Source organism: Phoenix dactylifera, chromosome 15 (assembly GCF_051530095.1).
Source record: "Phoenix dactylifera cultivar Ajwa chromosome 15, Ajwa_hap1_PhDact_Kaust_v1.1, whole genome shotgun sequence".
Lineage (NCBI taxonomy): Eukaryota > Viridiplantae > Streptophyta > Magnoliopsida > Arecales > Arecaceae > Phoenix > Phoenix dactylifera.
This window is the reverse complement of record NC_143204.1, coordinates 10,119,332-10,143,552: the sequence shown is the minus strand read 5'-3', so window position 1 is coordinate 10,143,552 and position 24,221 is coordinate 10,119,332. Positions and strand designations below refer to the sequence as shown.

The 24,221-nt window shown below is 40.1% G+C and overlaps 3 protein-coding genes across 3 annotated transcripts; all 3 read right to left on the bottom strand.

The window, feature by feature from the left end:
* Positions 1 to 283: 283 nt before the first annotated feature.
* LOC148699858 (uncharacterized) lies at positions 284 to 1,244 on the bottom strand. The gene is made up of 3 exons (XM_088711882.2): positions 1,074 to 1,244; positions 584 to 976; positions 284 to 476 (listed from the first exon to the last, which is right to left on the bottom strand). Exons 1-3 carry the CDS (start codon positions 1,173 to 1,175, stop codon positions 429 to 431), a joined length of 543 nt encoding a protein of 180 aa, XP_088568008.2. The 5' UTR covers positions 1,176 to 1,244; the 3' UTR covers positions 284 to 428.
* A 571-nt stretch (positions 1,245 to 1,815) lies between these two features.
* On the bottom strand, positions 1,816 to 6,112 carry LOC120105500 (uncharacterized). Its single transcript, XM_089927619.1, has 6 exons — positions 5,623 to 6,112; positions 5,081 to 5,529; positions 3,260 to 3,559; positions 3,066 to 3,171; positions 2,380 to 2,985; positions 1,816 to 2,270 (listed from the first exon to the last, which is right to left on the bottom strand). The coding sequence occupies exons 1-5, from the start codon at positions 6,073 to 6,075 to the stop codon at positions 2,398 to 2,400; spliced, it is 1,896 nt and encodes a 631-aa protein (XP_089783745.1). The 5' UTR covers positions 6,076 to 6,112; the 3' UTR covers positions 1,816 to 2,270; positions 2,380 to 2,397.
* Positions 3,635 to 4,340, bottom strand: LOC148699856 (uncharacterized). Its single transcript, XM_089927597.1, has one exon. The coding sequence runs from the start codon at positions 4,310 to 4,312 to the stop codon at positions 3,635 to 3,637; it is 678 nt and encodes a 225-aa protein (XP_089783723.1). The 5' UTR covers positions 4,313 to 4,340.
* Positions 6,113 to 24,221: the final 18,109 nt, after the last annotated feature.

The following is a 24,221-nucleotide window of genomic DNA, read 5'->3' as shown; positions in this document are numbered from 1 at the left end:
ACCTACCAACCATCGGAGTCGACTCGCGTTCCACTGGAGTCGACTCGAATCTCAGACCCGAAAACTGCTCTCTGACTTTTCTGCCTGTGACTCCTAGGAGTCGACTCATACTTCTCCGGAGTCGACTCATACTTCTCTGGAGTCGACTCGAATTCCACTGGAGTCGACTCGAAGACTGTTCTTTTGAATTTTTCTTTTGATTTTACTCCTCCAATTTGAATCCTTTGAACTTTAAGCTTGGGCCAATAAATTGTAGCTTTCTTCCAACTTGAGAGCTTTGGAGGCCTTCTTGTGTTCTTCCAACTTGCTATGTTCCTTGCAAAATAAATATCTTTCTCCTTGCAACATAAACATTAGTATCTATACTTCAAGGTTTTGTGATCATCAAAATCAATCTATGAATCAATCTTTGGGTCATCAAATATGTATCAAGGGTCGGCATCATCATCTCTACGAGTAGATGAAGTATCATCAACCTACAAGAAAAAAAAATATTTTAGAAACTAAAAATACGAAAGTCATCACGCTCATACAAGAATACATTATAATTACATAAAATATTCAAATAGATTTAGTTATGTACCGGAGGAGCAAATCTCTGCAAAAAGGATGAAATATGGTCAAGCTGGTCCTGCAAAGATTGTATCTTCAACTCTTGGCTTTGCTTCAACTCCGCCATATCAGTCATATGACTCTGCCTCATCTCCTCTATCCTTGTCTCATATGACTGCTTTATCTGTGCCATCTCTGTCTTCAAACTACAAACCTCTGCAGTGCTAGTACCTTGTCTGGCATCTTGGGTATATCGGCTCACTGCAGACAGCTGAGTGGGAGTAACTCCGACACCGTAACCCCTCACGCGACCATAACGTTCTGGGCCCATCAATTCAGCATAGACCTGAGCCTCGACGCGACTGGCCGCGTCGGATGATGATGACTCCCTGACGCGCTCTGAAATAAGAGTTGTAGCTCTTTCCTATATCTCTCTCAAGAAAAAAAAACAGTCACATTAATATTTTAAAAGAAGTAAAATTAATAAGAAAATTCTGAACAAATAAAAAATGAATACATACAACTATATCTCTCGACTCGTCCCGGACAAAGCTGCCATCTCGGTGAGTGTGGGTCATCTTATAAAACTCTACCTCACCAGGCTCCCTTCCATGCTCTACCATCTACACATACGGAAAGTATATTGGCAAACTATATATCATGATACGTGCTATATGTTAGTAAAATTTCAAATAGTTTCAAAAGAACTTACGGATTCATTTCTACGTCTCGCATAACTCTTCGAGCCTGAAGTATGAGGAACTGCTTGAGATGCTCGTGCAGCTCTGCCAATATTAGAATATGTCTGCCAAAATAAAAGCACACAGTATAATATGATTCAATGTATATATTCGCAATCTATATTAATAATAAATATAATATAAAATATTGAAACAATATACGTGACCTGTCCTTTTTCAGAAAACCATGAACAAGCTCCCTCCACTGTTGAGAGTATACATCAGGAGGAGTCACACGAGCAACCTCCTCCTCTGTCATACCCTCGCGCTTGAAGTCCGTCTTCATTTTTGCTTTATATTCTTTCCATTTGCGGTTGAGGGACTTTAGCACCCAATCATGGCTCTCTGGAGGGAGTACAAACTTACCCTACAACAAGATACAGAATGTTATAATAATATAGAACCTCAAAAGTAATATTATGGTAGTAAGCAAATTAACACACAGGAGGGGTCAAATTAAAAAGAACAAATTCAATTCATTACCTGTATAAATCTAAGAAGCTCAACCTTATACAAAGGAAGCATGTCATTCCACTTCGTATAGTTGAGCGGACACAGCTGACCCTTGCGTGCAACCGATCCTAAAAAGCTTGATAGAAGACTTCCAGCTCTATTGATGGGCTGCCCCAATTCGTTGCATCGGATGATGATCTTCTCACCCGGAGGAAGCTTCCACACATCCTTTGCTTGAGTGGGTCCCCGTCTCGTCCTCACCGTCCCTTGTCCATCTATTAAAATTAAAAAGTCTTAAAAAGTTGAAGACAAATATGAACATAAAATATGAACTTTAAATCGAATTACCCTGGATCCGGAGCTCATCCTCCGGACAATCAGCAGGAGGCTCGTGCTGAGATCCTGACTCGTGCTGCTGGTGCTCACATGGCTGCTAGGACTGCAGGGACTGCTCAGAAGTAGATTCCACCTGAGAATGCTGGAACTCCACATCTCTAAATCGTCTCCCTCGGGGCATATTGTTACCTGGTATGCACAAAAAAGAATCAATATTTGGTTAAATAATAAATTTATACTAAATAAAGGGCTAATAAAAGAGAATATAATACTTGGTTAAATGATAAATTTTACTTACCATTATGAAACTACATTCTCATTCAACATCCATCCTAATCAAACTCCTTGGCGCATTTACTTCATCAGTTGGCACAATAGTATAAGGCATACACTGAGTATAAGTATCATCGTCCTCCTCTTGCAACCTTTTTCCCATATCATACAAGTCCCTAGGTTTCGTCTTAATAACAAGAGACCAATTTTTATCTTTTGAGTCTTGCATAAAAAATACTTGTCGAGCTTGAGATGAAAAAACAAATGGATCATCTTTCAATAGCACACCTGTATGTATCAACCTTGAAAAATTTACTAGTGTGAAGCCATTTATATCTTGCCTCAAACCTCTAGGTGAGTTTATATCTACCCAATTACATCGAAATAATACTACCTTAAACTTTCCATAATAATCCAACTCATAAATATCTGTTAGAGCACCATAATAATTTTTCCCATCCACCTCAACTATTACTCCACTATTTTGGGTTTTTCTAAATTTCTCACGCTCTTGAGTATGAAATTTAAAACCATTTATAATAAACCCATCATATCTGTTGACAATATTATTCGGACCTCGAGCAATGACTATTAACTCCTCAGAACAATTCCTCTCCATCATCACCGGTACCTAAAAAAAATTATGAAAGTAATGATTAATTTCTCTCTAGAAAGATTTTAAAAAAAAGCTTAATATATTAGACATCTAACCTGTTTGAAAAGCCATTCTGGAAATAACTCAACCAACCATCGTTGCTCAATCCTTGGTGTAGGACAAATGTTATGGTTGAGACTTCCCTGAGCTATTAAAAATTCTCTGCACGATCAGAAAATCTTTAATTAAAAGCCAATATTACATTCTTCTGACATGACAGTAAATTTAGATTTTAAGTAACCGTACTAACCTGCGAGACTCGGATATTATATCACTATGAAGTAAGACATAGCGATGTGCCTGTGCCAACGATTTCTGGTCAAGAACAACACTTTCAACTTTTCCCAAAACTCTTCCACCAGATGAGAACTTGTAAACTTCTGCATTCTCTATGATATCACAATTCCTTTGAGGTCGATTGAAAACCGTTTCAATACCTTCAAGATATCTCGAACAAAATGTCAAACACTCCTCAGCAATATATCCTTCAGCAATCGATCCCTCGGGATAGGCTCGATTGCGTACATAATCTTTTAAGCGCACAAGAAACCTTCAACAATAAATTTTTAAAATAAATATCAAAATCAAACTGATTATTAAATATGGACATTAGAGTTTAGAAAAATCACCTCTCAATAGGATACATCCATCGGTAGTGAACCGATCCACCAAGTTTAGCTTCCGCCGCTAGGTGAATGAGTAGCTGAACCATAATAGTAAAAAATCCAGGAGGAAAGATCTTTTCCATATGGCATAGTGTAAGTGCAACATTAGACTCCAATTGATCAAGCTCCTTAGGATCAAGAACTTTGGAACATAATGCCTTAAAGAATGATGACAATTGAGAAACAATTGCATAAACTTGTTTCGGTGCTGACGATCTTAAAGCCAATGGAAAGATATCTTGCATCAAAATATGACAATCGTGACTTTTAAGATTTGAAGATTTTCGCTCTTTGAGATTTACGCATCGTGAAATATTCGATGAGTACCCATCAGGAACCTTCATAATTTTCAAAACTGTTAGAAAAAGATCTTTCTCTTGAGTAGACATTGTATAACATGCAGGAGGTATATAAAATTTATCATTGGCAAGCTCTGTCGGATGAAGCTCTTGTCTTATGCCCATATCTTTCAAATCAAGACGCGCTTTCAAGTTATCTTTGGTCTTTCCATCAAGATTTAACAATGTTCCAATCAGGTTATCGCAAACGTTCTTCTCTATATGCATCACATCAAGGTTATGTCGAAGAAGATTATACTCCCAATAAGGTAAATCAAAGAAAATACTCTTTTTTTCCATAGTTGTTTCTGTGTAGATGCTGTCATTGAGTCATCATCATTTTTCTGACCATATACGCTGTCTTCATTCTCAAAAAATTTGTCAACATCCTCAGCAACCTCTGCTATTAATCCTTCATTCATTGTGCTGCCAACATGCTCCCTTCCCCTCTTCTTTGAACATTTGGAGACCTTACCCGGTATATAATTGGTGCCATGCATTTGTTTAAAGACTTCAGTTCCAGTTAGTGGAATAGGGGCAGATCGCAACTCTATGGTATCATCAAACAAGTCTTTCTGAAATCGAAATGGATGGTTTGCTTCTAACCACCGACGATGGCCCATATAACAAAACTTTCCTCCATGTTTTAACCAATATGAATGGGTTGAATCTCCACAAGAAGGACATGCAATACGCCCCTTAGTGCTCCAACCAGATAAATTAGCATATGCAGGAAAATCATTGATAGTCCAAATAAGAGCTGCACGCAATTTGAAATTTTGGCCAGCAAAAGCATCAAATGCATCAATACCCTCCCATAATTGTTTCAATTCCTCTATTAGAGGCTGTAGAAAAACATCAATATCATTACCTGGGCCCTTGTCACCTGGAATAACCATTGACAGAATTACTGAAGACTGTTTCATACACATCCACGGCGGCAAATTATATGGAATCAAAACAACTGGCCAAGTGCTGTATGTTGAGCTCATCGTTCGGAATAGATTAAACCCATCAGTAGCTAAACCAAGCCTAACACTCCGAACATCAGAAGCAAATTCGGGATGCCTATCATCAAATACTTTCCATGCGGGACTATCTGCTGGGTGTCGTAACATTCCATCTTTTGTACGGCCTTCGTCATGCCATCTCATCGAGGAAGCCGTCTTCAATGATGCAAACATCCTTTTCAATCTTGGTATAAGAGGAAAATACCTCAAAATTTTAGCCGATTTTTTCTTAATCGGTGAAGCATCCACTTCAGTCACCGAATCATTCTCATCTTCTTTATGTTTTTTCCATCGTGAAGTTCCACATATTCGGCACGACTCTTGGTTGATATTTTCACCGCGATATAAAATGCAGTCATTCGGACAACTGTGTATCTTCTCATATCCAAGGTCCAATTCTTTTATTAGTTTTTTGGCTTCATATGAAGATGTTGGCAAAGTAACACCTTCCGGAAATGCAGCCTTTAATAATTGAAGAAGTATAGTAAAAGACTTGCTGGACCACCCATTCAAATATTTCAAATGTAATAAATGCAGAAAAAAAGAAATCTTCGTAAAATTCTTACAGCCCGGATACAATTATTGATCACAATCATTCACCAAGTTATCATAACGAGCTGTGTCATCAGAATGTATAGATTCATCAACATGCATGGACTGATCATTAACTGTACGCTCATCTTCTCCTACAGTTCTAATACTATGTCCAAAAGCATCTCTAAGTAAGCCCCTTATATCATCTTCTTCTACAGAATTTTGTTCCGTGTCACTGGTTCCAAAATTGAAGGTATGTTCTACATAGGAGGGTTGGCTACATGAAGGTATGAACTCTCCATGAAGAACCCATTCAGTATAACCCTTTAGAAAACCATTCCACACCAAATGTTCTTCAACAATTTTTGGATCAAGAGCAGAACCGTTTATACATTTTTGACATGGACAATAAATCTTCCCGTTCATATTAGATTTCTCAAAAGCAAACTTAATGAAATTCTGAACTCCATCCAAATATTCGGCACTGGATCTCAACTTATTTATCCAACTTTTGTCCATTCTATTAGAATATAATATTTGAACTGCAGTTTATAAAAAAAAATATCAACAAAAAAAGCAACAATTATGAATCTTCAAAGTGCAGCAGTGATTAAAGGAAAAAGGATTTTGCTTTACAGAGTTAATTACAGGCTGCCTCACGTTCCCTGATCGACTGCCCAAGTACGAGGAGCTCAGAGCCTACATGAAAGCATGGGATGGGTGAGTGCCTCTGAGACAGCATAATCTCCCAAAGCACATGACAATACTAGACACCAATAACTAAAAGATGCTACATAAAACAACACTATTGGTCTGCACCAGAGAGAGAGAGAGAGAGAGTAGGGGGTGAAGGGGGGGGGGGGGGGGGGGGGGGGGGTTAGATCTCGATTTGACTATGGAGGAATCTAATGTAGCCAATGGCTTCTAGCAGTACAGATGCAGTGTCAGTCACACTTCCATAGTCAAATCACATTTAAAATAGGAAATCTATTTTAAAATAGGAAATCTATAAAAAAAACTTAGCATGAGATATTTCAAGAAGACTTGAAAAAATTTCGGCAGTGAATTTAACAAATACTCATTCTCTATCTACTTCTAAAATGTCCCTTAATTCTTTTTAGAAGAATAAATGGATAGAATGAACATTTCTAGCACAATAAGCTTTCTGACTACGTGTGGAATATTTAGCAAGGCTTTTAAAAAAGGAGATGCATTTTTTTTTTGAGTACCAAGTAGTCATTAGCTAGAAGTATTAAGAAAATTACAAAATAATATTAAATCGTATCAAATAAAAACATGAATGTGCCCTGGAACGTCGATGAATGCAGTAGCGTTATCAAACAATTAAGAATGAAAAGGCAGCATCCCTTGGGAAAACAAGATAAGACATGATCATTGTAATTAATAAAGATATACTATATATATATTTGACTGTAAATAACAAACCAATTCCTAGGTATTACTAGCTATCCTTTTCTACCATTGGTTACAATCAATGTTAAACTATCTATCAAACTATATATCCCAAATTCTTACTGCTCTTCAATTTTTCTCTCATACCTCAAGGGCACCAAATCTTCTCAACCTATCAAGGTCTCCTCAAATCATACCTATTGCACAATTATTGGGTAGCATAACAAAAACCCTCATATATTTTAGCTTATCTCTCCGCATTTCAACCAAAACAGTTCATCTCTAAGAAGCGCATTTTTAACTCCGGCTCTTTCTTCTCCATCTGCCCTTTATGGACACCCTTCGCCTGTAATAGTCTTTTTTTCTTATGTCTCAAACTCATGATATGGCAATCAAATTATTCCAAAGGCAGTTCTCCACTTAGTTTATCCATCATAAATCCATTACATTTTGCCTACACCAATCTTACTGCCTCTGGAATCCAGAGGCAGTATGAAGCAAGCAGGCATGCATGCATGCATACACAGGGTCAGCTGCTAAGCAGAGGGTTGACTCCATTTGAACATATCATGGCAAGCAGCTTTTCTTTAATGACAAAAGGAATGCACTCAACCACATTGATCAGAAGATGGATTAAAACAAGCAATGCAACCAAATTTTTGAAAAAAAAAGCGTGGAGAAAAGAGAGAGAAGGGGGGGGGGGGAGGTAGAATTGAATCAGACCATCAGGTGATACTAATCTAGTATATCAAGTAAAAATATATGAACTGGATAAAGCACGAGAAATACCAGCAAACCAAAACCCAATTCTATAAGAAAATTTAGAACAAAATCCATTGTCAACACTAAACCAGTCTAATAGCTTTTTCTTGCACAGGAGAAAGCATTAAAATTGATAAAAAACAACAGCTCCGATGTGGTAATATATGGCATAATCCCGCGAAAGCAAAAAATCAAATCTATGAAATTTGCACCTGATATTTGACCCCAACAGCTCCGATGTGGTAATTAGCTTCGGAATCCAGCCACTGGTGATGCCTCTGGATCGATCCACTGTAACCCTGCGAAGATTGAAAGAAGGGAGGAAGAAGGGGTGAAGAATAAGAGGTGAGATTGGGTATGGGAATGCGGGGAGCAGCGAAGTGAAAGCAAACGATACCCTTACCGTGGCCCAAAAAACCCTAAAATTAGCTTCACCAGCTTCCCCTTGGTTTCCTCTCAAAGGCCCAAGGGGTGTTGGGGTCGGTCGTTCGGCAACACGGAAGCTTTGCAGAAGGAGGCGGAGAAGGAGGAGAACAAGTGAGAAGAAGGAAGCGGAGGGAGGAGGAGAAAAATACCTCGGTTGGGGTCGGTCGGTCGGCGCCGGAGAGGAGGGAGGAGGAGAAGGGGTTGGAGTCGGACGGCTGGCACCGGAGAGGAGCAAGACGGAAGTGATGATAGCGCCGGAGAGGAGCAAGACCTAGGGCAGCGCCGGAGAGGAAAAACACGGAAGCTCGAGCAGCACCGGAGAGGAGAAATAAGGGCTCGATCGGGGTCGGTCGCTGGGTTAGGGTGGTGTGCTTGCATTCGACGACGCTTATAAGCGTCGTTGTAGGTCTGGAACAACAATGACGCGAAATAGCGTCGCCCTATAACCAATTCCCACGCTTCCTATCGTCAGTTGGAAATATGGACTATGACGACGCTTAAAAGCGTCGTTTATTCTTTAAATTGCCAACGCTTATCATAAGCGTCGGCAAAAGTACAATAGGAGGCCAAATTTGCCGACGCTTTTCCATAGCATCGGCATTGAAGAGTCGACTTTTCTTCTTTCTTTTGTAGTGAAGAAAGCATGGAGATTCTTCAAAATTCTCACAAGAGAGTAGAAAAGGTTAAAAGAAGTTCGCCTGCAAACATTTAGAGCTGAAGCACTCCATATGAAAGGGTTCGAATCCATCTCCAATTATTTCACAAACGTTTTTGACAATTATCAACCAAATGAAAAGAAATGGTGAAATTGTGCAAGATGTTCGTCTAATTGAGAAGATTTTTCGATTGATGGATCCAAAGCGTGAACATGTTGTAGTGGCCATTAAGGAGTCCACGGAATTATAAAACGAACCAAAAGGTGACTCCATGCCCTGGCCAATTCAACGGTTCACTGATCAAACCAGTTCGATCGGCCGATCTGGCCAATAATGTCAGCATGACAATATGCTGGCATACATCATAAAGGAGCATGGATATTAACACAGATATTACTAGGGTTTATACAGAAAGGGGGCTTTAGGCATGATTTTTCCTATATAAAAGCAATATATTGGTCAACTTTCTTGTCTACAAGATCTATACTTTTGAACCATTCCACTAGCTTCATATGTGTCTTAGATATATGGAGAGGCCAATCAATGTGTCACTCCTTATTTAGGGAAGGGAATTTCAAATAGAGTTATGCATGTTTAGTCTTGATGTCTTTCTCAGAAAGTCATATGAAGGCTTATATAAATAGTAAGAGAATGATTACTCCAAGGGAAAGGTTTAAATATATAATTGGCTATAAGAACAGCAGGGTACTAGATCTTCCATTCTAATGGTTTTGAATAACACTTGCTTGTCCCCATTCAATATAATTCCAACTCTCATCACAACCATTCATGCTTCTAATCATGAGCATTGCACACATCAAATATTTACCTAGCAACTCGCTCTATTTTCTTGTGTATCTTCATCTTCCTCTAGTATAAGCCACATTTTTGTTGTACAACTATACCTTCGTCATAATAAATTGTGTTCTTATAAATAAAAGGTGAAAAAATACTTTAAATCAGCCAGTGCAATCCTAGTGATCTATTTACACCAGCATACTGCTACTCTTCTATTTATGAACCATCCATGTTTAATTTGATTGCATAAAATTTATGCCACTTCAGGAGCTTCAAACATTGATTTTTCAATCCAGCAAAAAGCATCCATTATTCTTTTTTATTAATTTTCATCTCCTAATCTTGTAGAAACATTAAATTACCTAGAATCATAAATAACATGCGTGTGCACGCTCACACACACACATATTTATATTATATTATATTATATTATATATATATATATGACAATTCATGCATATTAGTAGCCCCCATTTTGTGTTTTTTCCACCTTTTAGATAAATATGCTCATTGGTGTAGCTTGTTCAAAGTTTATCCATAATAGAACTGATTCATTCAACATAATTTTCTTGCTATGTTTTCTAACGGCTATGCCGAGGAAGGATGAGTCGGGCAAATAACATTGTAAGCCCATTGATTAGATAATTATCAAAAATGGCATTTAGATATTGTAAGGATAATAATTCCATAGTCCAGCAAGTATTTTCAACAAGGATAAAAAGTATTAATTAATAGTTTAAATAATAACTTCATAAAATTTTAATTTTCAGAACTTGCAATTAATATAGTAATATTTGTCCAACAAAATAAGACGCTCAATTGCTCTATTTCCTTGATGTTACAAGGAATATATATATATATATATATATATATATATATATATATATATATATATATATATATATATATATATATATATATATATATATATATATATATATATATATATAATAGAGTAAATCAATTTAGATTCGAACTGGTATTGTTATAATTATCAAGTTAGACTAATATATAACTTATGTCCTAAGTCAATGTAGACTTGAACTGATATCCTAACTCGAGATCTTCTAGAATTATTGTGGATTGGACCTTCTAGAACCTAAAAACTTAGGATATACTGAACACTATTTTCATTATTACTGGGCGAATCGGACGGATGTCATTCTTATTACAATCCTTAAAAAGAAAAGTTTACTATTAAAATTGCAATTATCTTAATTATATGCTGCTAGAGTTGGAAGGGGTCCAAGATTTTGTTGATGGTGTTGAAATAATTGGAGAACAAGAGAAAAACAAAAAAAAAGTGAGAGAGAAAAGTGAGTTTATTTCTCTGTTGCTTCATATTCGGTACATCTCAGGAGTTATATATACTTGTGTATAGACTTTATATATAGAAAATAATATAGGCTCATATAGGATCTCACTAATAATAAAAAATATTGTAGGTGATACAAGTTGTCATGTAATTCCTAAAATCGCTCTAATAAGATTATGCTAACAAAGAAAACTAATATAGGTTGATATAGAATCACGCTAATAAACAAAAATATTATGAGTGATGCAAGTTATTATGTGATTTCTAAAATTATTCTAATATCCTTCCTCAGATTCAAGATGGTACTATACGTGTCAACTTGAGTTTGAAAATTGGATCACGAATATACCGAAAAACTGACATATTAGATGAAGAGCTAAGATAGTAGCTCAAAAACTGATGTAGCAGATTAGGAGTTGATATAACAATTTAGAAATCGATATGGTAGACTGATTTGTCTGACTGACGTGATAGACTGACATGTCTGTCGATGTGGCTGATTGCTTGTCTGATGATGTGGCAGTGAAAAAACACAAACAAGATGACAGCTGTAGCGAGGACAGAACTCAGAGAGAAGGCAACCAAAGCTCGACGATGCTCGTAGATGAAAGCACCATGGAAGAAGAGCAAGAGACCTCGAATTAGATGATGGAGTCGGAAGCAGCTCCGGTCCTGTCCCGGAGTTAAGGATACCGCAGTTACCCCGCCGGTCGGATCCCGTTGATGTGACAAAGTTTGAGAACTACCGCGCCCTATATAAACTTGTGAACTGACGACAACGCCTCTATGATGGAGGCCTTCATGGCCACCACCATCGATCTCCAGGGCTTTTTGATAAGTGCTGATTAATCTATAATTTAATATTCTTTTTCCAGCACATGTCAACGTTCTTAAACGGATAACTATTTATTTTACTACAAAATAGAACAATCTTTGAAATAAATTTAAAATATGATAAGAAATAAATAATTCACATGTCCTCGCCTTCCGAGCATACCAGCCAGCACATTTTAGTTCAATAACACTAGGTTCGAGCCCAATGCCCAACTGACATGCATGCACCCAAGCACTGTCCACCGTCCGTGGCTCCCCAAGTGATCCAACGGTTCAGAAATTCCCGTCTCCGCATCATGTTTCCAAACTAAGCAAAATAAGGGAGACCTTTTAAATCCATATATGCCCATTTTCCCGTTAAAATAGAGCAAGAAAAAGAGTTTTTCCCCAAATGCTGAAAACACTGTTCATATGAATAGTGTTAAAAAAATATATATAAAAAATGACTCAGCCACTGTTCATCTTCTTCCTCCCCCGATGAACATCTCACGCGCAGCCCACCGACGGTCCCCCGCGGCGTCTTCCCGTTGATCTCGCGGCGTCTTCCCGTTGATCTCGCGGCCGCCCACCGTCCGCGACTTCCTCCCGACGATCCCGCGATCAAATCCGCCGGCGACCAGTCCTCCATGATTCCAGTCGGCCGCAATCAGCCGCGTGCCCACCGTGCCCGTGCGGTCGACTCTTCCCAGCAGCGGAGATCCAGCCCCTTTGCCATCACATCCCGCGTCTTCAGCCGAGATCCAGCACCACCGCATCAGCTCCGTGCCAGCCGCATCAACCGCGTGCCATCCGCCGCCCGTTCCACCTCCCAGCAGCCGGAAATCAGCCATTTCCTCCAAGCATTCCAGCCATCCTGAGCTTCACCCGGATTCGTTCCAAGAAGAAATCCCATCGATTCCCAGCTCCAATCCCTGTGATTCAGCCTTCACCGCGATCCCAGCCAACTGCATTCAACGAGCCGGTAACCCAGCTCCTTCCGGATCGGCACCCGTTTCGAGCTCCATCCCCATCGTCGCCCGAGATCCAGCCATTCTCCCAGCATCACGCCCTCCTCCTCTCTCGGGATCCATCACCGGCCTTCAGCGATCTATAAGAGCAAGATGAAGAAAAGGGAGAGGAGGGAGGGGGAGCTCGGTTCAACAGAAAAAAACAGGGAGACCCCCTGTTTCAGTGAAAAGAAGAAGAAAGCCGAGAGGGAGATGAAGAAATAAAATAACAAAAAAGAGAAGAGAGAGAGGCTGGGAGCGGAAGGGAGTGAGGAGCAATTTTTTATGAAGATGGGAGTGTTGGTAACCCGCCCATGCCGCTGATATTTCAAAAATTAAATCAGATGGCAGCGGAAGAGGCATGTGCGGGATCGACGTTCATCGCATGAACGTTGTTTCGAGACCTTTCGTAATTAGGTAAGAATTAAAACTTTTAAAAACTATTAGGAAGATCAAATCTTCACCTTGCGCGGGTAGATGATCACCGCAAATCTGAATTCGTGGTTTTGGAAGAGGGTTCGCTTGAAGCCGTTCAAACGTCCGGCCTCTACGGGTATCCACACGAAGCAGGATCCGATCCAAGCTCTCTATCTCACCGGGGTGCTAGCTCCCTTACAGAGATAGCTTTGATGGCTGATGTCCTCTCTTTCAATCAACTCTTGATTGCACTTGAGAGGAGGAAGAAGAAGGATGAAGATGGGAAGAAGATCAAAAGCCCCTGCAGCCTTCTTCTCTTTTCATGCGTTGGAGCCAAGGAAGAAGACCAAGAGGAGGGAGACGCCTCCTCTTCTTTTCCCTTTGCTGATGGCGGCTGAACCAAGGGAGGAGAGGGAGAGGGTGGCCACGTGATGGAGAGGAGGGGGATTCCTATATCCATTAGGTCAGCCCCCAAGAGTCCTCCTTTTATAACATCTAGGGCTCCTACAAGTTAGGAGCCCTTGATGTATTACCAAGAGGGGCGCCGGCCCCTCTTGTTGCCGCACCAAGAGATCCAAGGAGGAGGGGCGTGAGCCCCTCCCTCTCATGTTGCCCTAATCCTCATCTAATGAGGATTGGGAGGCCCTAATGTGGTTTAGCCTTAATCCAATTAGGCTTAGCCCAAGGGTGAACCAATTTGGATCCAATCTAGGCTAGTCCTAATCCAATTAGGACTTGAATGAACTGACTCAATTGAACTCTTCAATCCTAATCCAATTAGGAGTCATGTTGATTCATTAGATTAATAATTAATTTAGACTTAAGGAATCCTAATCCAATTAGGATGTATTTAATTTTAGTCCTAATCCAATTAGGACTTTATTTGAATCCGAAGTCCTAATCCAATTAGAATTTCTAGGAATCCTACTCCAAGTAGGAATCCAATTTTAATTCAAAATTTCTAATCTCATTAGGATTGTAGGAATCCTATTCTAAGTAGGAATTCCAGTCCTACCCCAACAAGGATTCCCAGTCCTAATCCAATTAGGACTCTAGGAATCCTACCCGAAGTAGGATTTGTGTTTAAGTCCAATTAATTAATTTCCTTTGTTCCTTCTTCAACTTCTTATCAATCAAATTGATTACTTGTGATTCCTAATCACGATTTCAACCATCGGATTGATCAATACTTCTAGTGTGTGTGACCCCATAGGTTCTATTCTGACTGGTAGTGAGATATATTGTGATCTCTATCTCAATATCATTGAAAACTCCTTTCAATGGGTTGGAACGATTCCAACTCAACTCGTTAGGGTTTATCGATCATTAAGATAATCCCTATGAGTCCCACCATCCACCAGTGACACCTAGCAGCATGTAGTGGCTACCCAGCAGAATGGAATGATGAACCTCTAGGTGCAGTTAACGTGTGATACAGTCCTACTATCGTGGATCCCTACAGGACGGAGGTCATGGACAACTCGTCAAACCCCATCGTCTGTCATATGTCAAGATTTATTCGACTTGAGTTCGCTAATGGAAAACTCTTTTTCCACTTTATATTACTGCCCTGGCCAAGGTCTTAGAACTCAGTCTAACAAATCACATAGGATCACTCCTCTTCTATCAAGGTCGATAGATTCCTTATAGGTGCATACCCTACTCCTACAGTGAACTTACTGCAGCCAATCTACACTGCATGGACCCATATGGCTAGAGACCATGTATGTGTGCAGTCAAACTACAATAACCTCACTGTGAGTAGCCGAAGCACCGCAGGTCAAAGGACCAGTCACACTACTGCAACATCAAGCAAGTCACTGACGAGTGGATAGACATCCAAGTGACTTCTTGTCTTGGTCACGCTCAGTACCCTTGTTCTCTAACAAGCACCTGCACTATCACTTCAGTGTCCCTACACTGTGGACTCAAGTCTCGTCCATCCAGAAGGAAAGTGATCTGTGCACTGATCGGATCGATCACCGTCCTCGTGATGATCCATTGATCAGGAGCATTTAGAAATTAATCACCAATGATACATGGCTCAAATTCTCAACTCTTGAGAATATGTATCATCATCTTATTAATTTCTTGGACGATTCATAGACACATAAACAATATGAATGAAAAGATGCCTTTTATTTATTCAATAATAAACAGTCAAGTACAAAATTATGTCCCTAGAATCAACAATGTGTCAGCCAAATTGGCTTCTAGGGCATACATCTAACAATCTCCCACTTGCACTAAAGCCAATTGGTCATATATCTTAGGCCCATCTTCTCAAGGTGGGCTTCAGTCTTTTGCTGACTCAGCTGCTTAGTGAATGGGTCTGCCACGTTATCTGCGGAATCTACTCTCTGCACCTCTACATCATAGTCGCGTATGAAATAGAAGCGCCGCTCTATGTGCTTGGATTTCTGATGAGACCATGGCTCCATAGCTAGTGCTATGGTGCCAATATTATCGCAGTAAAGTGTTATGGCATCTAATGACATTACACCTAACTCTGCAATTAACTTTTAATCAGAAGGTTTCCACTGCACCCTTAGATACGGCTTAACATTCAGCTTCTAAGATAGAATCTATAATGATCGGTTGTTTGGAACTCTTCCAATTTACTGAACCACAATTGCACATATTCTGATGTAGACTTTCTATCATCAATATGTGTGCATCCTTCTACCTTCAACTCTGATCTTCTCCCAAAGACCAAGAACATGTCCTTAGTTCTTCTCAAGTACTTAAGACTGTTCTTCACAGCTATCCAGTGCTTCTTGCCTGGATCCGACTGATATCTACTTGTGACACTCACAGTAAGAGCTGTATCAGGTCGTGTACACAGCATGGCATACATGAGGCTTCCTATTGCCGATGCATAGGGAATCTTGCTCATGCGTTGAATCTCTTCAGATGTGTTGGGGCACATCTTCTTGGAGAGATGAATTCCATGTCTTAGGGGTAAGAGACCCCTCTTGGAGTTTTCCATGCTGAACCTCTTCAGCACCTCCTCTATGTACATTTTCTGTGAAAGGCCAAGCATCCTTTTAGATCTATCTCTATAGACCTTTATTCCCAAAATATAGGATGCTTCCCCAAGGTCTTTCATGGAGAATTCTTCTGACAACCAGACCTTGACCGAGGTTAGCATGGGAATATCATTCCCAATCAGGAGAATGTCATCTACGTACAGTACGAGAAAAACGACAGCACTCCCACTAACCTTTTGTAAACACACGGTTCCTCTTCATTTTTGATGAAATCAAACGTTTTGATTGCGTCATCGAAACGAGTGTTCCAACTCCGAGATGCTTGCTTTAGTCCATAGATGGACCTTTGCAGCTTGCAGACCTTGTGATCTCCATCACTGGAAGTGAAACCCAACTGGCTGTTCCATATAGATATCTTCATTAAGATATCCATTCAGGAAAGCAGTTTTCACATCCATCTGCCAGATTTCATAATCATGAAATGCTGCAATGGCAAGCAATGTTCGGATGGATTTTAGCATGGCTACAGGTGAAAAGGTCTCCTGATAGTCAATGCCTTCGCGCTGACTATACCCTTTCGCCACAAGCCTTGCCTTATAGGTCTCTACCTCTCCATCCGAACCTATCTTCCTTTTGTAGATCCATTTGCATCCAATAGGTACAATACCTTCTGGTGGATCTACTAAGGTCCAGACTTGATTGGAATGCATGGAGTCTAACTCTGACTTCATAGCTTCCAGCCATTTCTCGGAATCGATATCAGATATCGCCTCGTTGTAGGTTTTGGGATCCTGTATGTGATCCCTATCTCCCACTAGGAACATTTCCTCGGTATCCTCTTCTAGTATACCTAAGTATCTATCGGGAGGATGGGAGACCCTACTAGATCTACGAGGTGGTTGAGGGACATCGTGTACTGGCTCTTTATGAATGGGTTCTATAGGATCCATGACTCGTTGCTTTTCAGAGACTTTCTCTTCAAGCTCAATTTTCCTCCCACTGCCTCTATCAAGGATAAACTGATTTTTCAAGAAGATGGCATGACGGCTCACAAACACATTGTGATCCTCTGAGATGTAGAAATTGTATCCTAATGACTCTTTAGGATATCCTATAAAACGAGCACTTATGGTCCTAGCCTCTAACTTGTCTGCCTGTAGTCTTTTGACGTGGGCCGGACATCCCCAAATCTTGAGATGACCCAGACTTGGTTTCTTACCATGCCATATCTCATACGGTGTGGTAGGAACGGATTTAGAGGAAACTCTATTCAATAAATAAATCGCTGCGAGTAAGGCATCTCTCCAAAGGAACATAGGTAAATCAGTGAAGCTCATCATGGACCTGACCATGTCCAACAGGGTCCGATTCCTCCTCTCTGACACCCCGTTGAGTTGAGGTATACCCGGAGGTATCCATTGTGAGACTATGCCGTTTTCTTTGAGATAGTCCCGGAATTCTCTACTAAGGTATTCTCTTCCTCGATCTGATCGAAGAGCCTTAAGAGGTTTTCCAGTTTGTTTTTCTACTTCATTCTTGAACTCTTTGAACTTTTTAAAAGAGTCAGACTTGTGTCTCATAAGATACACATACCCATACCGTGAATAATCATCGGTAAAGGTAATGAAGTAAGAATAACGTCCCCTGGCTAGCACATCGAATGGGCCACATACATCTGTATGTACTAGGGTAAGTATTTCAGTGGTCCTCTCCCCATGTCCTACAAAGGGCAGTCTAGCCATTTTTCCTTGAAGATAGGACTCGCAAACTGGATATGACTCGGAAGTCAATGAGCCGAGAAGCCCATCTTTATCCATTTTGTTCATCCTATCCTCTCCAATATGGCCAAGTCTGAGGTGCCACAAATATCTTTGGTTTATCTCATCTCTGGATCTTTTGGATCCTTTGGCACTCATATCTTGCTCGGTAACATTCACAGATACATCCATATGTAAATGATAGAGACTGTCGATCATGAAACCACGTGCGACTATTTTATTTCTTAAATAAATAGAACAGCAGTCTTTGTCAAATGTAAAAACATGACCTTCCTGTGCTAGACATGAAACAGAAATCAAATTTCTGCTAGCAACAGGTACATAATAGCAGTCTCTAAGTATTAAACTAAATCCAGACGGTAGTCGCAGATGGTAGGTGCCCACAGCCACAGCAGCAACTTTTGCCCCGTTGCCAACCCTAAGGGTTACCGCACCTTCCGCCAGCCTTCTACTTTCCTTTAGACCCTGCATGGTAGTGCACAGATGAGCACTAGAACCAGAATCTATAACCCAACTAGAAGTAGAAGAAACCGTTAGATTAGTTTCAATTATGAGCAAGTCTATACCTTCTGAAGGTGTGTCACCTTTCTTGTTCTTCAGGCTCTCGAGGTATGAAGGACAGTTTCTCTTCCAGTGGCCTTCGACATTGCAGTGGAAACATTTTCTTTTGTCGTTAGCCTTTTTCTTTTGAACTTCCTTCTTTGGCTTCTTGTCTTTCTTCTGCTTCTTAGCAGGCTTCTTTTTCTTCCAAGTAGACTTTCTCTTGGAACCAGAAGTCAACTCAGCAGCAAGGACATTGCCCCTTGAACCTTTCAAGGCTCCCTCAGCAGTTACCAACATGTTGATTAGTTCAGTCTTAGTGCATTCAATCTTATTCATGTGGTAGTTTACTATAAACTGACCAAATGAATCAGGAAGTGACTGTAGGATCAAATCCACTTGTAATTCCTTGTGCATGTCCATGCCGAGCTTCTCAAGCTCCTCTAGGTCCTTGATCATGGTCAGACCGTGATCATGGACAGACTGCCCCTCGCGCATCTTCGCTTTGAAAAGCCTCTTGGACACTTCAAAACGAGCTGTGCGACTCTGCTCACCATACAACTCTTGCAGGTGTGCCAGTATGTCCCTAGCAGTCTTTATATTTTCATGCTGGCATTGGAGTTCATTAGACATGGATGCCATCATATAGCATTTTACTCTAATGTCATCATCCAACCACTTTTTATGCATTTCACGCTGAACATCAGTAGGACGTGCTGGTAGTGTGGGGATATCTGAATCGAGTATGTAGCCTATTTTCTCACAGCTCAAAATAATTTTGAGATTCCTAAGCCAGTCCTTGTAATTGGTTCCGGTCAATTGGTTGGTCTCAAGAATACGGGTTAAAGGGTTTGAAGCTGACATTGTATCTGCAGAGAGTAAAGATTCTAGTTAGACTTTTGTACTTGATCCTAATCTGTTCTAAGGTCTTTTAGAACAAATGTAACTCCCACTATTTTCTCGAATCCCTCACACTCCCCTAGTAGGGAAACGGAAATCCCACACGACTAGGATTTCTAGTGGGTACTACGGTCCCACCGATTTATATGCCACCTCACCTAACAGTTATTGGTGACACATAGATGGATGAGTGTACAACTCTTGTACAATGCTTCTCAAGCATGTTGCAGTGTAACTTGGTCTTTAAGCCATGAAGACCTCACCTAACAGTTATTGGTCCCATTTCTTAGTTAAGTCAGACCCACCGTATAACCGTAGGAATAAAGTCGTCATTGGGTCCTCACCTAACAGTTATTGGTGCCCAACCCCACCTTTACCCTACAACATCTCATGTCTATAGAGAGGTCCAACCCCCCGATGCAACTTGACCACTGTGTCCAGCCGAGACAAATCAACATCAGAAAGGCCTTAGCAGCTCTACTACAGTGGAAGACCTATTGACTTAATATTGGTTAATCAGGTCTTAGTGTTTGCAACTTGAGCCCTTCATAAGAGGTAATCGAACAATTGGCCAGGTAAGCAGGTGGGAGGCTCCCCTTACTCAGAGAGTAAGGTCCTAATTAAGTAACCACCTTTCATGCTTTCCTAGACACCAATTAGATCAATTAATCTAATATGACTTGCTCATGTCGGTTCCCTCTCGACTTGATTGAGGAGGTTTTGATTTAGGTCTCAATTGGGTTTGCTACATCACATGTAAACCTATCTACCCGACTCGCATTTACATCACATGCAAACGGCACATCACAGGCAGTTATAATCGCAGCATCAAATTAAAGCTAAACTTTAACTAGGTGATGATCATGGATTCTAATTAGGTCGTATTACAAGCACATGCACATCAATCGATCAAGTGGTCTTCAACTCTTGAATTGGTTCCAAGCCACCTTGATTCGATCCTTGATCAACTCTTGATCCCATCGCCATCAACCGCTTAGATCACCTTTCATCTCATGCCTTTGCTTCAACTTGATCGTTGATGTACATCACATCACAGAAATACAATCAGATGTAAAATAAAAATAAAAATAATTTACATCTCCTTTTAGGAGGCACACAGGCCTCTCAAAACATCAAACAAGATGCATGCAAGCATCTGAAAAATTACATGACATCGCAGATCACATCGCAGGTCATTACATTTGATACCAAAAGGGTTTGAATCCTATGATCATCACCGTATGCAACAATTATAATTTTCAGATCTGAAAACTAACTGATTGTATCATGACATAGGTTGCTGATCATGCTAATCATGATTCTAAACTTTGTAATCCCATTAACAATGCATTTAGAATCATCTTTTTATCACATAAAAATCAGCATGCAAAAAATCAGCACCCCTGAAAAATCTGCATGCAGAATTTTTCAGCATGCATGATCATTCATTTTCAGATCTAATATGCCTTTAGATATTTAATTCTTACCTTAATCTACGAAGCCTAGGCTCTGATACCACTGTTGGTAACCCGCCCATGCCGCTGATATTTCAAAAATTAAATCAGATGGCAGCGGAAGAGGCATGTGCGGGATCGACGTTCATCGCATGAACGTTGTTTCGAGACCTTTCGTAATTAGGTAAGAATTAAAACTTTTAAAAACTATTAGGAAGATCAAATCTTCACCTTGCGCGGGTAGATGATCACCGCAAATCTGAATTCGTGGTTTTGGAAGAGGGTTCGCTTGAAGCCGTTCAAACGTCCGGCCTCTACGGGTATCCACACGAAGCAGGATCCGATCCAAGCTCTCTATCTCACCGGGGTGCTAGCTCTCTTGCAGAGATAGCTTTGATGGCTGATGTCCTCTCTTTCAATCAACTCTTGATTGCACTTGAGAGGAGGAAGAAGAAGGATGAAGATGGGAAGAAGATCAAAAGCCCCTGCAGCCTTCTTCTCTTTTCATGCGTTGGAGCCAAGGAAGAAGACCAAGAGGAGGGAGACGCCTCCTCTTCTTTTCCCTTTGCTGATGGCGGCTGAACCAAGGGAGGAGAGGGAGAGGGTGGCCACGTGATGGAGAGGAGGGGGATTCCTATATCCATTAGGTCAGCCCCCAAGAGTCCTCCTTTTATAACATCTAGGGCTCCTACAAGTTAGGAGCCCTTGATGTATTACCAAGAGGGGCGCCGGCCCCTCTTGTTGCCGCACCAAGAGATCCAAGGAGGAGGGGCGTGAGCCCCTCCCTCTCATGTTGCCCTAATCCTCATCTAATGAGGATTGGGAGGCCCTAATGTGGTTTAGTCTTAATCCAATTAGGCTTAGCCCAAGGGTGAACCAATTTGGATCCAATCTAGGCTAGTCCTAATCCAATTAGGACTTGAATGAACCATGACTCAATTGAACTCTTCAATCCTAATCCAATTAGGAGTCATGTTGATTCATTAGATTAATAATTAATTTAGACTTAAGGAATCCTAATCCAATTAGGATGTATTTAATTTTAGTCCTAATCCAATTAGAACTTTATTTGAATCCGAAGTCCTAATCCAATTAGAATTTCTAGGAATCCTACTCCAAGTAGGAATCCAATTTTAATTCAAAATTTCTAATCTCATTAGGATTGTAGGAATCCTATTCTAAGTAGGAATTCCAGTCCTACTCCAACAAGGATTCCCAGTCCTAATCCAATTAGGACTCTAGGAATCCTACCCGAAGTAGGATTTGTGTTTAAGTCCAATTAATTAATTTCCTTTGTTCCTTCTTCAACTTCTTATCAATCAAATTGATTACTTGTGATTCCTAATCACGATTTCAACCATCGGATCGATCAATACTTCTAGTGTGTGTGACCCCATAGGTTCTATTCTGACTGGTAGTGAGATATATTGTGATCTCTATCTCAATATCATTGAAAACTCCTTTCAATGGGTTGGAACGATTCCAACTCAACTCGTTAGGGTTTATCGATCATCAAGATAATCCCTATGAGTCCCACCATCCACCAGTGACACCTAGCAGCATGTAGTGGCTACCCAGCAGAATGGAATGATGAACCTCTAGGTGCAGTTAACGTGTGATACAGTCCTACTATCGTGGATCCCTACAGGACGGAGGTCATGGACAACTCGTCAAACCCCATCGTCTGTCATATGTCAAGATTTATTCAACTTGAGTTCGCTAATGGAAAACTCTTTTTCCACTTTATATTACTGCCCTGGCCAAGGTCTTAGAACTCAGTCTAACAAATCACATAGGATCACTCCTCTTCTATCAAGGTCGATAGATTCCTTATAGGTGCATACCCTACTCCTACAGTGAACTTACTGCAGCCAATCTACACTGCATGGACCCATATGGCTAGAGACCATGTATGTGTGCAGTCAAACTACAATAACCTCACTGTGAGTAGCCGAAGCACCGCAGGTCAAAGGACCAGTCACACTACTGCAACATCAAGCAAGTCACTGACGAGTGGATAGACATCCAAGTGACTTCTTGTCTTGGTCACGCTCAGTACCCTTGTTCTCTAACAAGCACCTGCACTATCACTTCAGTGTCCCTACACTGTGGACTCAAGTCTCGTCCATCCAGAAGGAAAGTGATCTGTGCACTGATCGGATCGATCACCGTCCTCGTGATGATCCATTGATCAGGAGCATTTAGAAATTAATCACCAATGATACATGGCTCAAATTCTCAACTCTTGAGAATATGTATCATCATCTTATTAATTTCTTGGACGATTCATAGACACATAAACAATATGAATGAAAAGATGCCTTTTATTTATTCAATAATAAATAGTCAAGTACAAAATTATGTCCCTAGAATCAACAATGTATCAGCCAAATTGGCTTCTAGGGCATACATCTAACAGGGAGGACTTCCGGCCACCATGAGCAGCTAAGCCTCGGTTTAGGGGTTTGATGAAGCCATAGAGGAGTATTCGTTTCATTTTTATTGATTTGAGTTTGTATTGTAAGATGGTTGTATGATGAAGAATTTATCAATTGATTTTATGATTTACCCAATTTATGTGAATCATTTATTTTGCATAAAATATTTTACATAGATTGATCTATTTCATCGAATCCAACACCTGTGGTTTGGAGGAGATATTCATGTGACATCGATTTCATGTTTAATGACTTAATGATCAGATGCATCATGCTAGGTTAGACAGGTCATGCTTATCGTTAGAGTAGATGGTTTGTGCTAGACTTAAATGATTCATGCTGGAAATTAGTTATAATTTTCTTTTGTGATTGCTTTGGCTTGTAGTCGGAAGCAATCAAGTCTTACATACAACTCAATCATTGAAAAGCGTCACGGATATAAATCTATCGGTGGAATCTAGCCCTAAACACCTCTCTCCATAGATAATTCATACTACTACACCCATATTAATTCTTAGTTTTTATCATTTACTCTAGCTTATCCCCTTTGAAGTAATTATTTAATTAGGAAAAATAACTTGTCTCCAATCCCTGTGGACCGACACCCGTAATCACTATCCTACAGGTTACGTGCTATTGCATGGTTTATTTTTGAAATTGAAATAACCGATCAATTTTTGGCGCCGTTGCCGGAGATTGCTAGCATAGTTATTTTTCTTACTAAAAAAAAATTATTTAAAAATTAAAAAAAAATTCTTAAAAAAATTTTTCTATTATTGTTACTTTTCTTATCTTCTTTTTCTCCCTTACTAATTTTTATTTATTTTTTTATATATTATTTGATCAGAAATCGAGGAAAAAATCTGGAATGATCAAAAGGAGAACTGCCGGAAAAGAAATGCTGTAGAGGTTTGCAAAAAAAAAAAAATTAAATTGCTGGGAAAATTCCCTTTGGTAA

Bases quoted from the DNA above. Each gene is read 5' to 3' on its own strand.
- LOC148699858 (XM_088711882.2), bottom strand. From the start codon at position 1,175: ATGGTAGAGCATGGAAGGGAGCCTGGTGAGGTAGAGTTTTATAAGATG. The intron at 977-1,073 runs GTATGTATTCAT...AGAGAGATATAG, and splicing joins ACGAGTCGAGAGATATAGTT to GAAAGAGCTACAACTCTTAT. The intron at 477-583 runs GTACATAACTAA...TTTTTCTTGTAG, and splicing joins TGCAGAGATTTGCTCCTCCG to GTTGATGATACTTCATCTAC.
- LOC148699856 (XM_089927597.1), bottom strand. From the start codon at position 4,312: ATGGAAAAAAAGAGTATTTTCTTTGATTTACCTTATTGGGAGTATAAT.
- LOC120105500 (XM_089927619.1), bottom strand. From the start codon at position 6,075: ATGGACAAAAGTTGGATAAATAAGTTGAGATCCAGTGCCGAATATTTG. The intron at 3,560-5,080 runs GCATCCCGAATT...TTATTGTTGAAG, and splicing joins TGGAAAGTATTTGATGATAG to GTTTCTTGTGCGCTTAAAAG. The intron at 2,986-3,065 runs GTTAGATGTCTA...AATTTTTTTTAG, and splicing joins CAGAATGGCTTTTCAAACAG to GTACCGGTGATGATGGAGAG.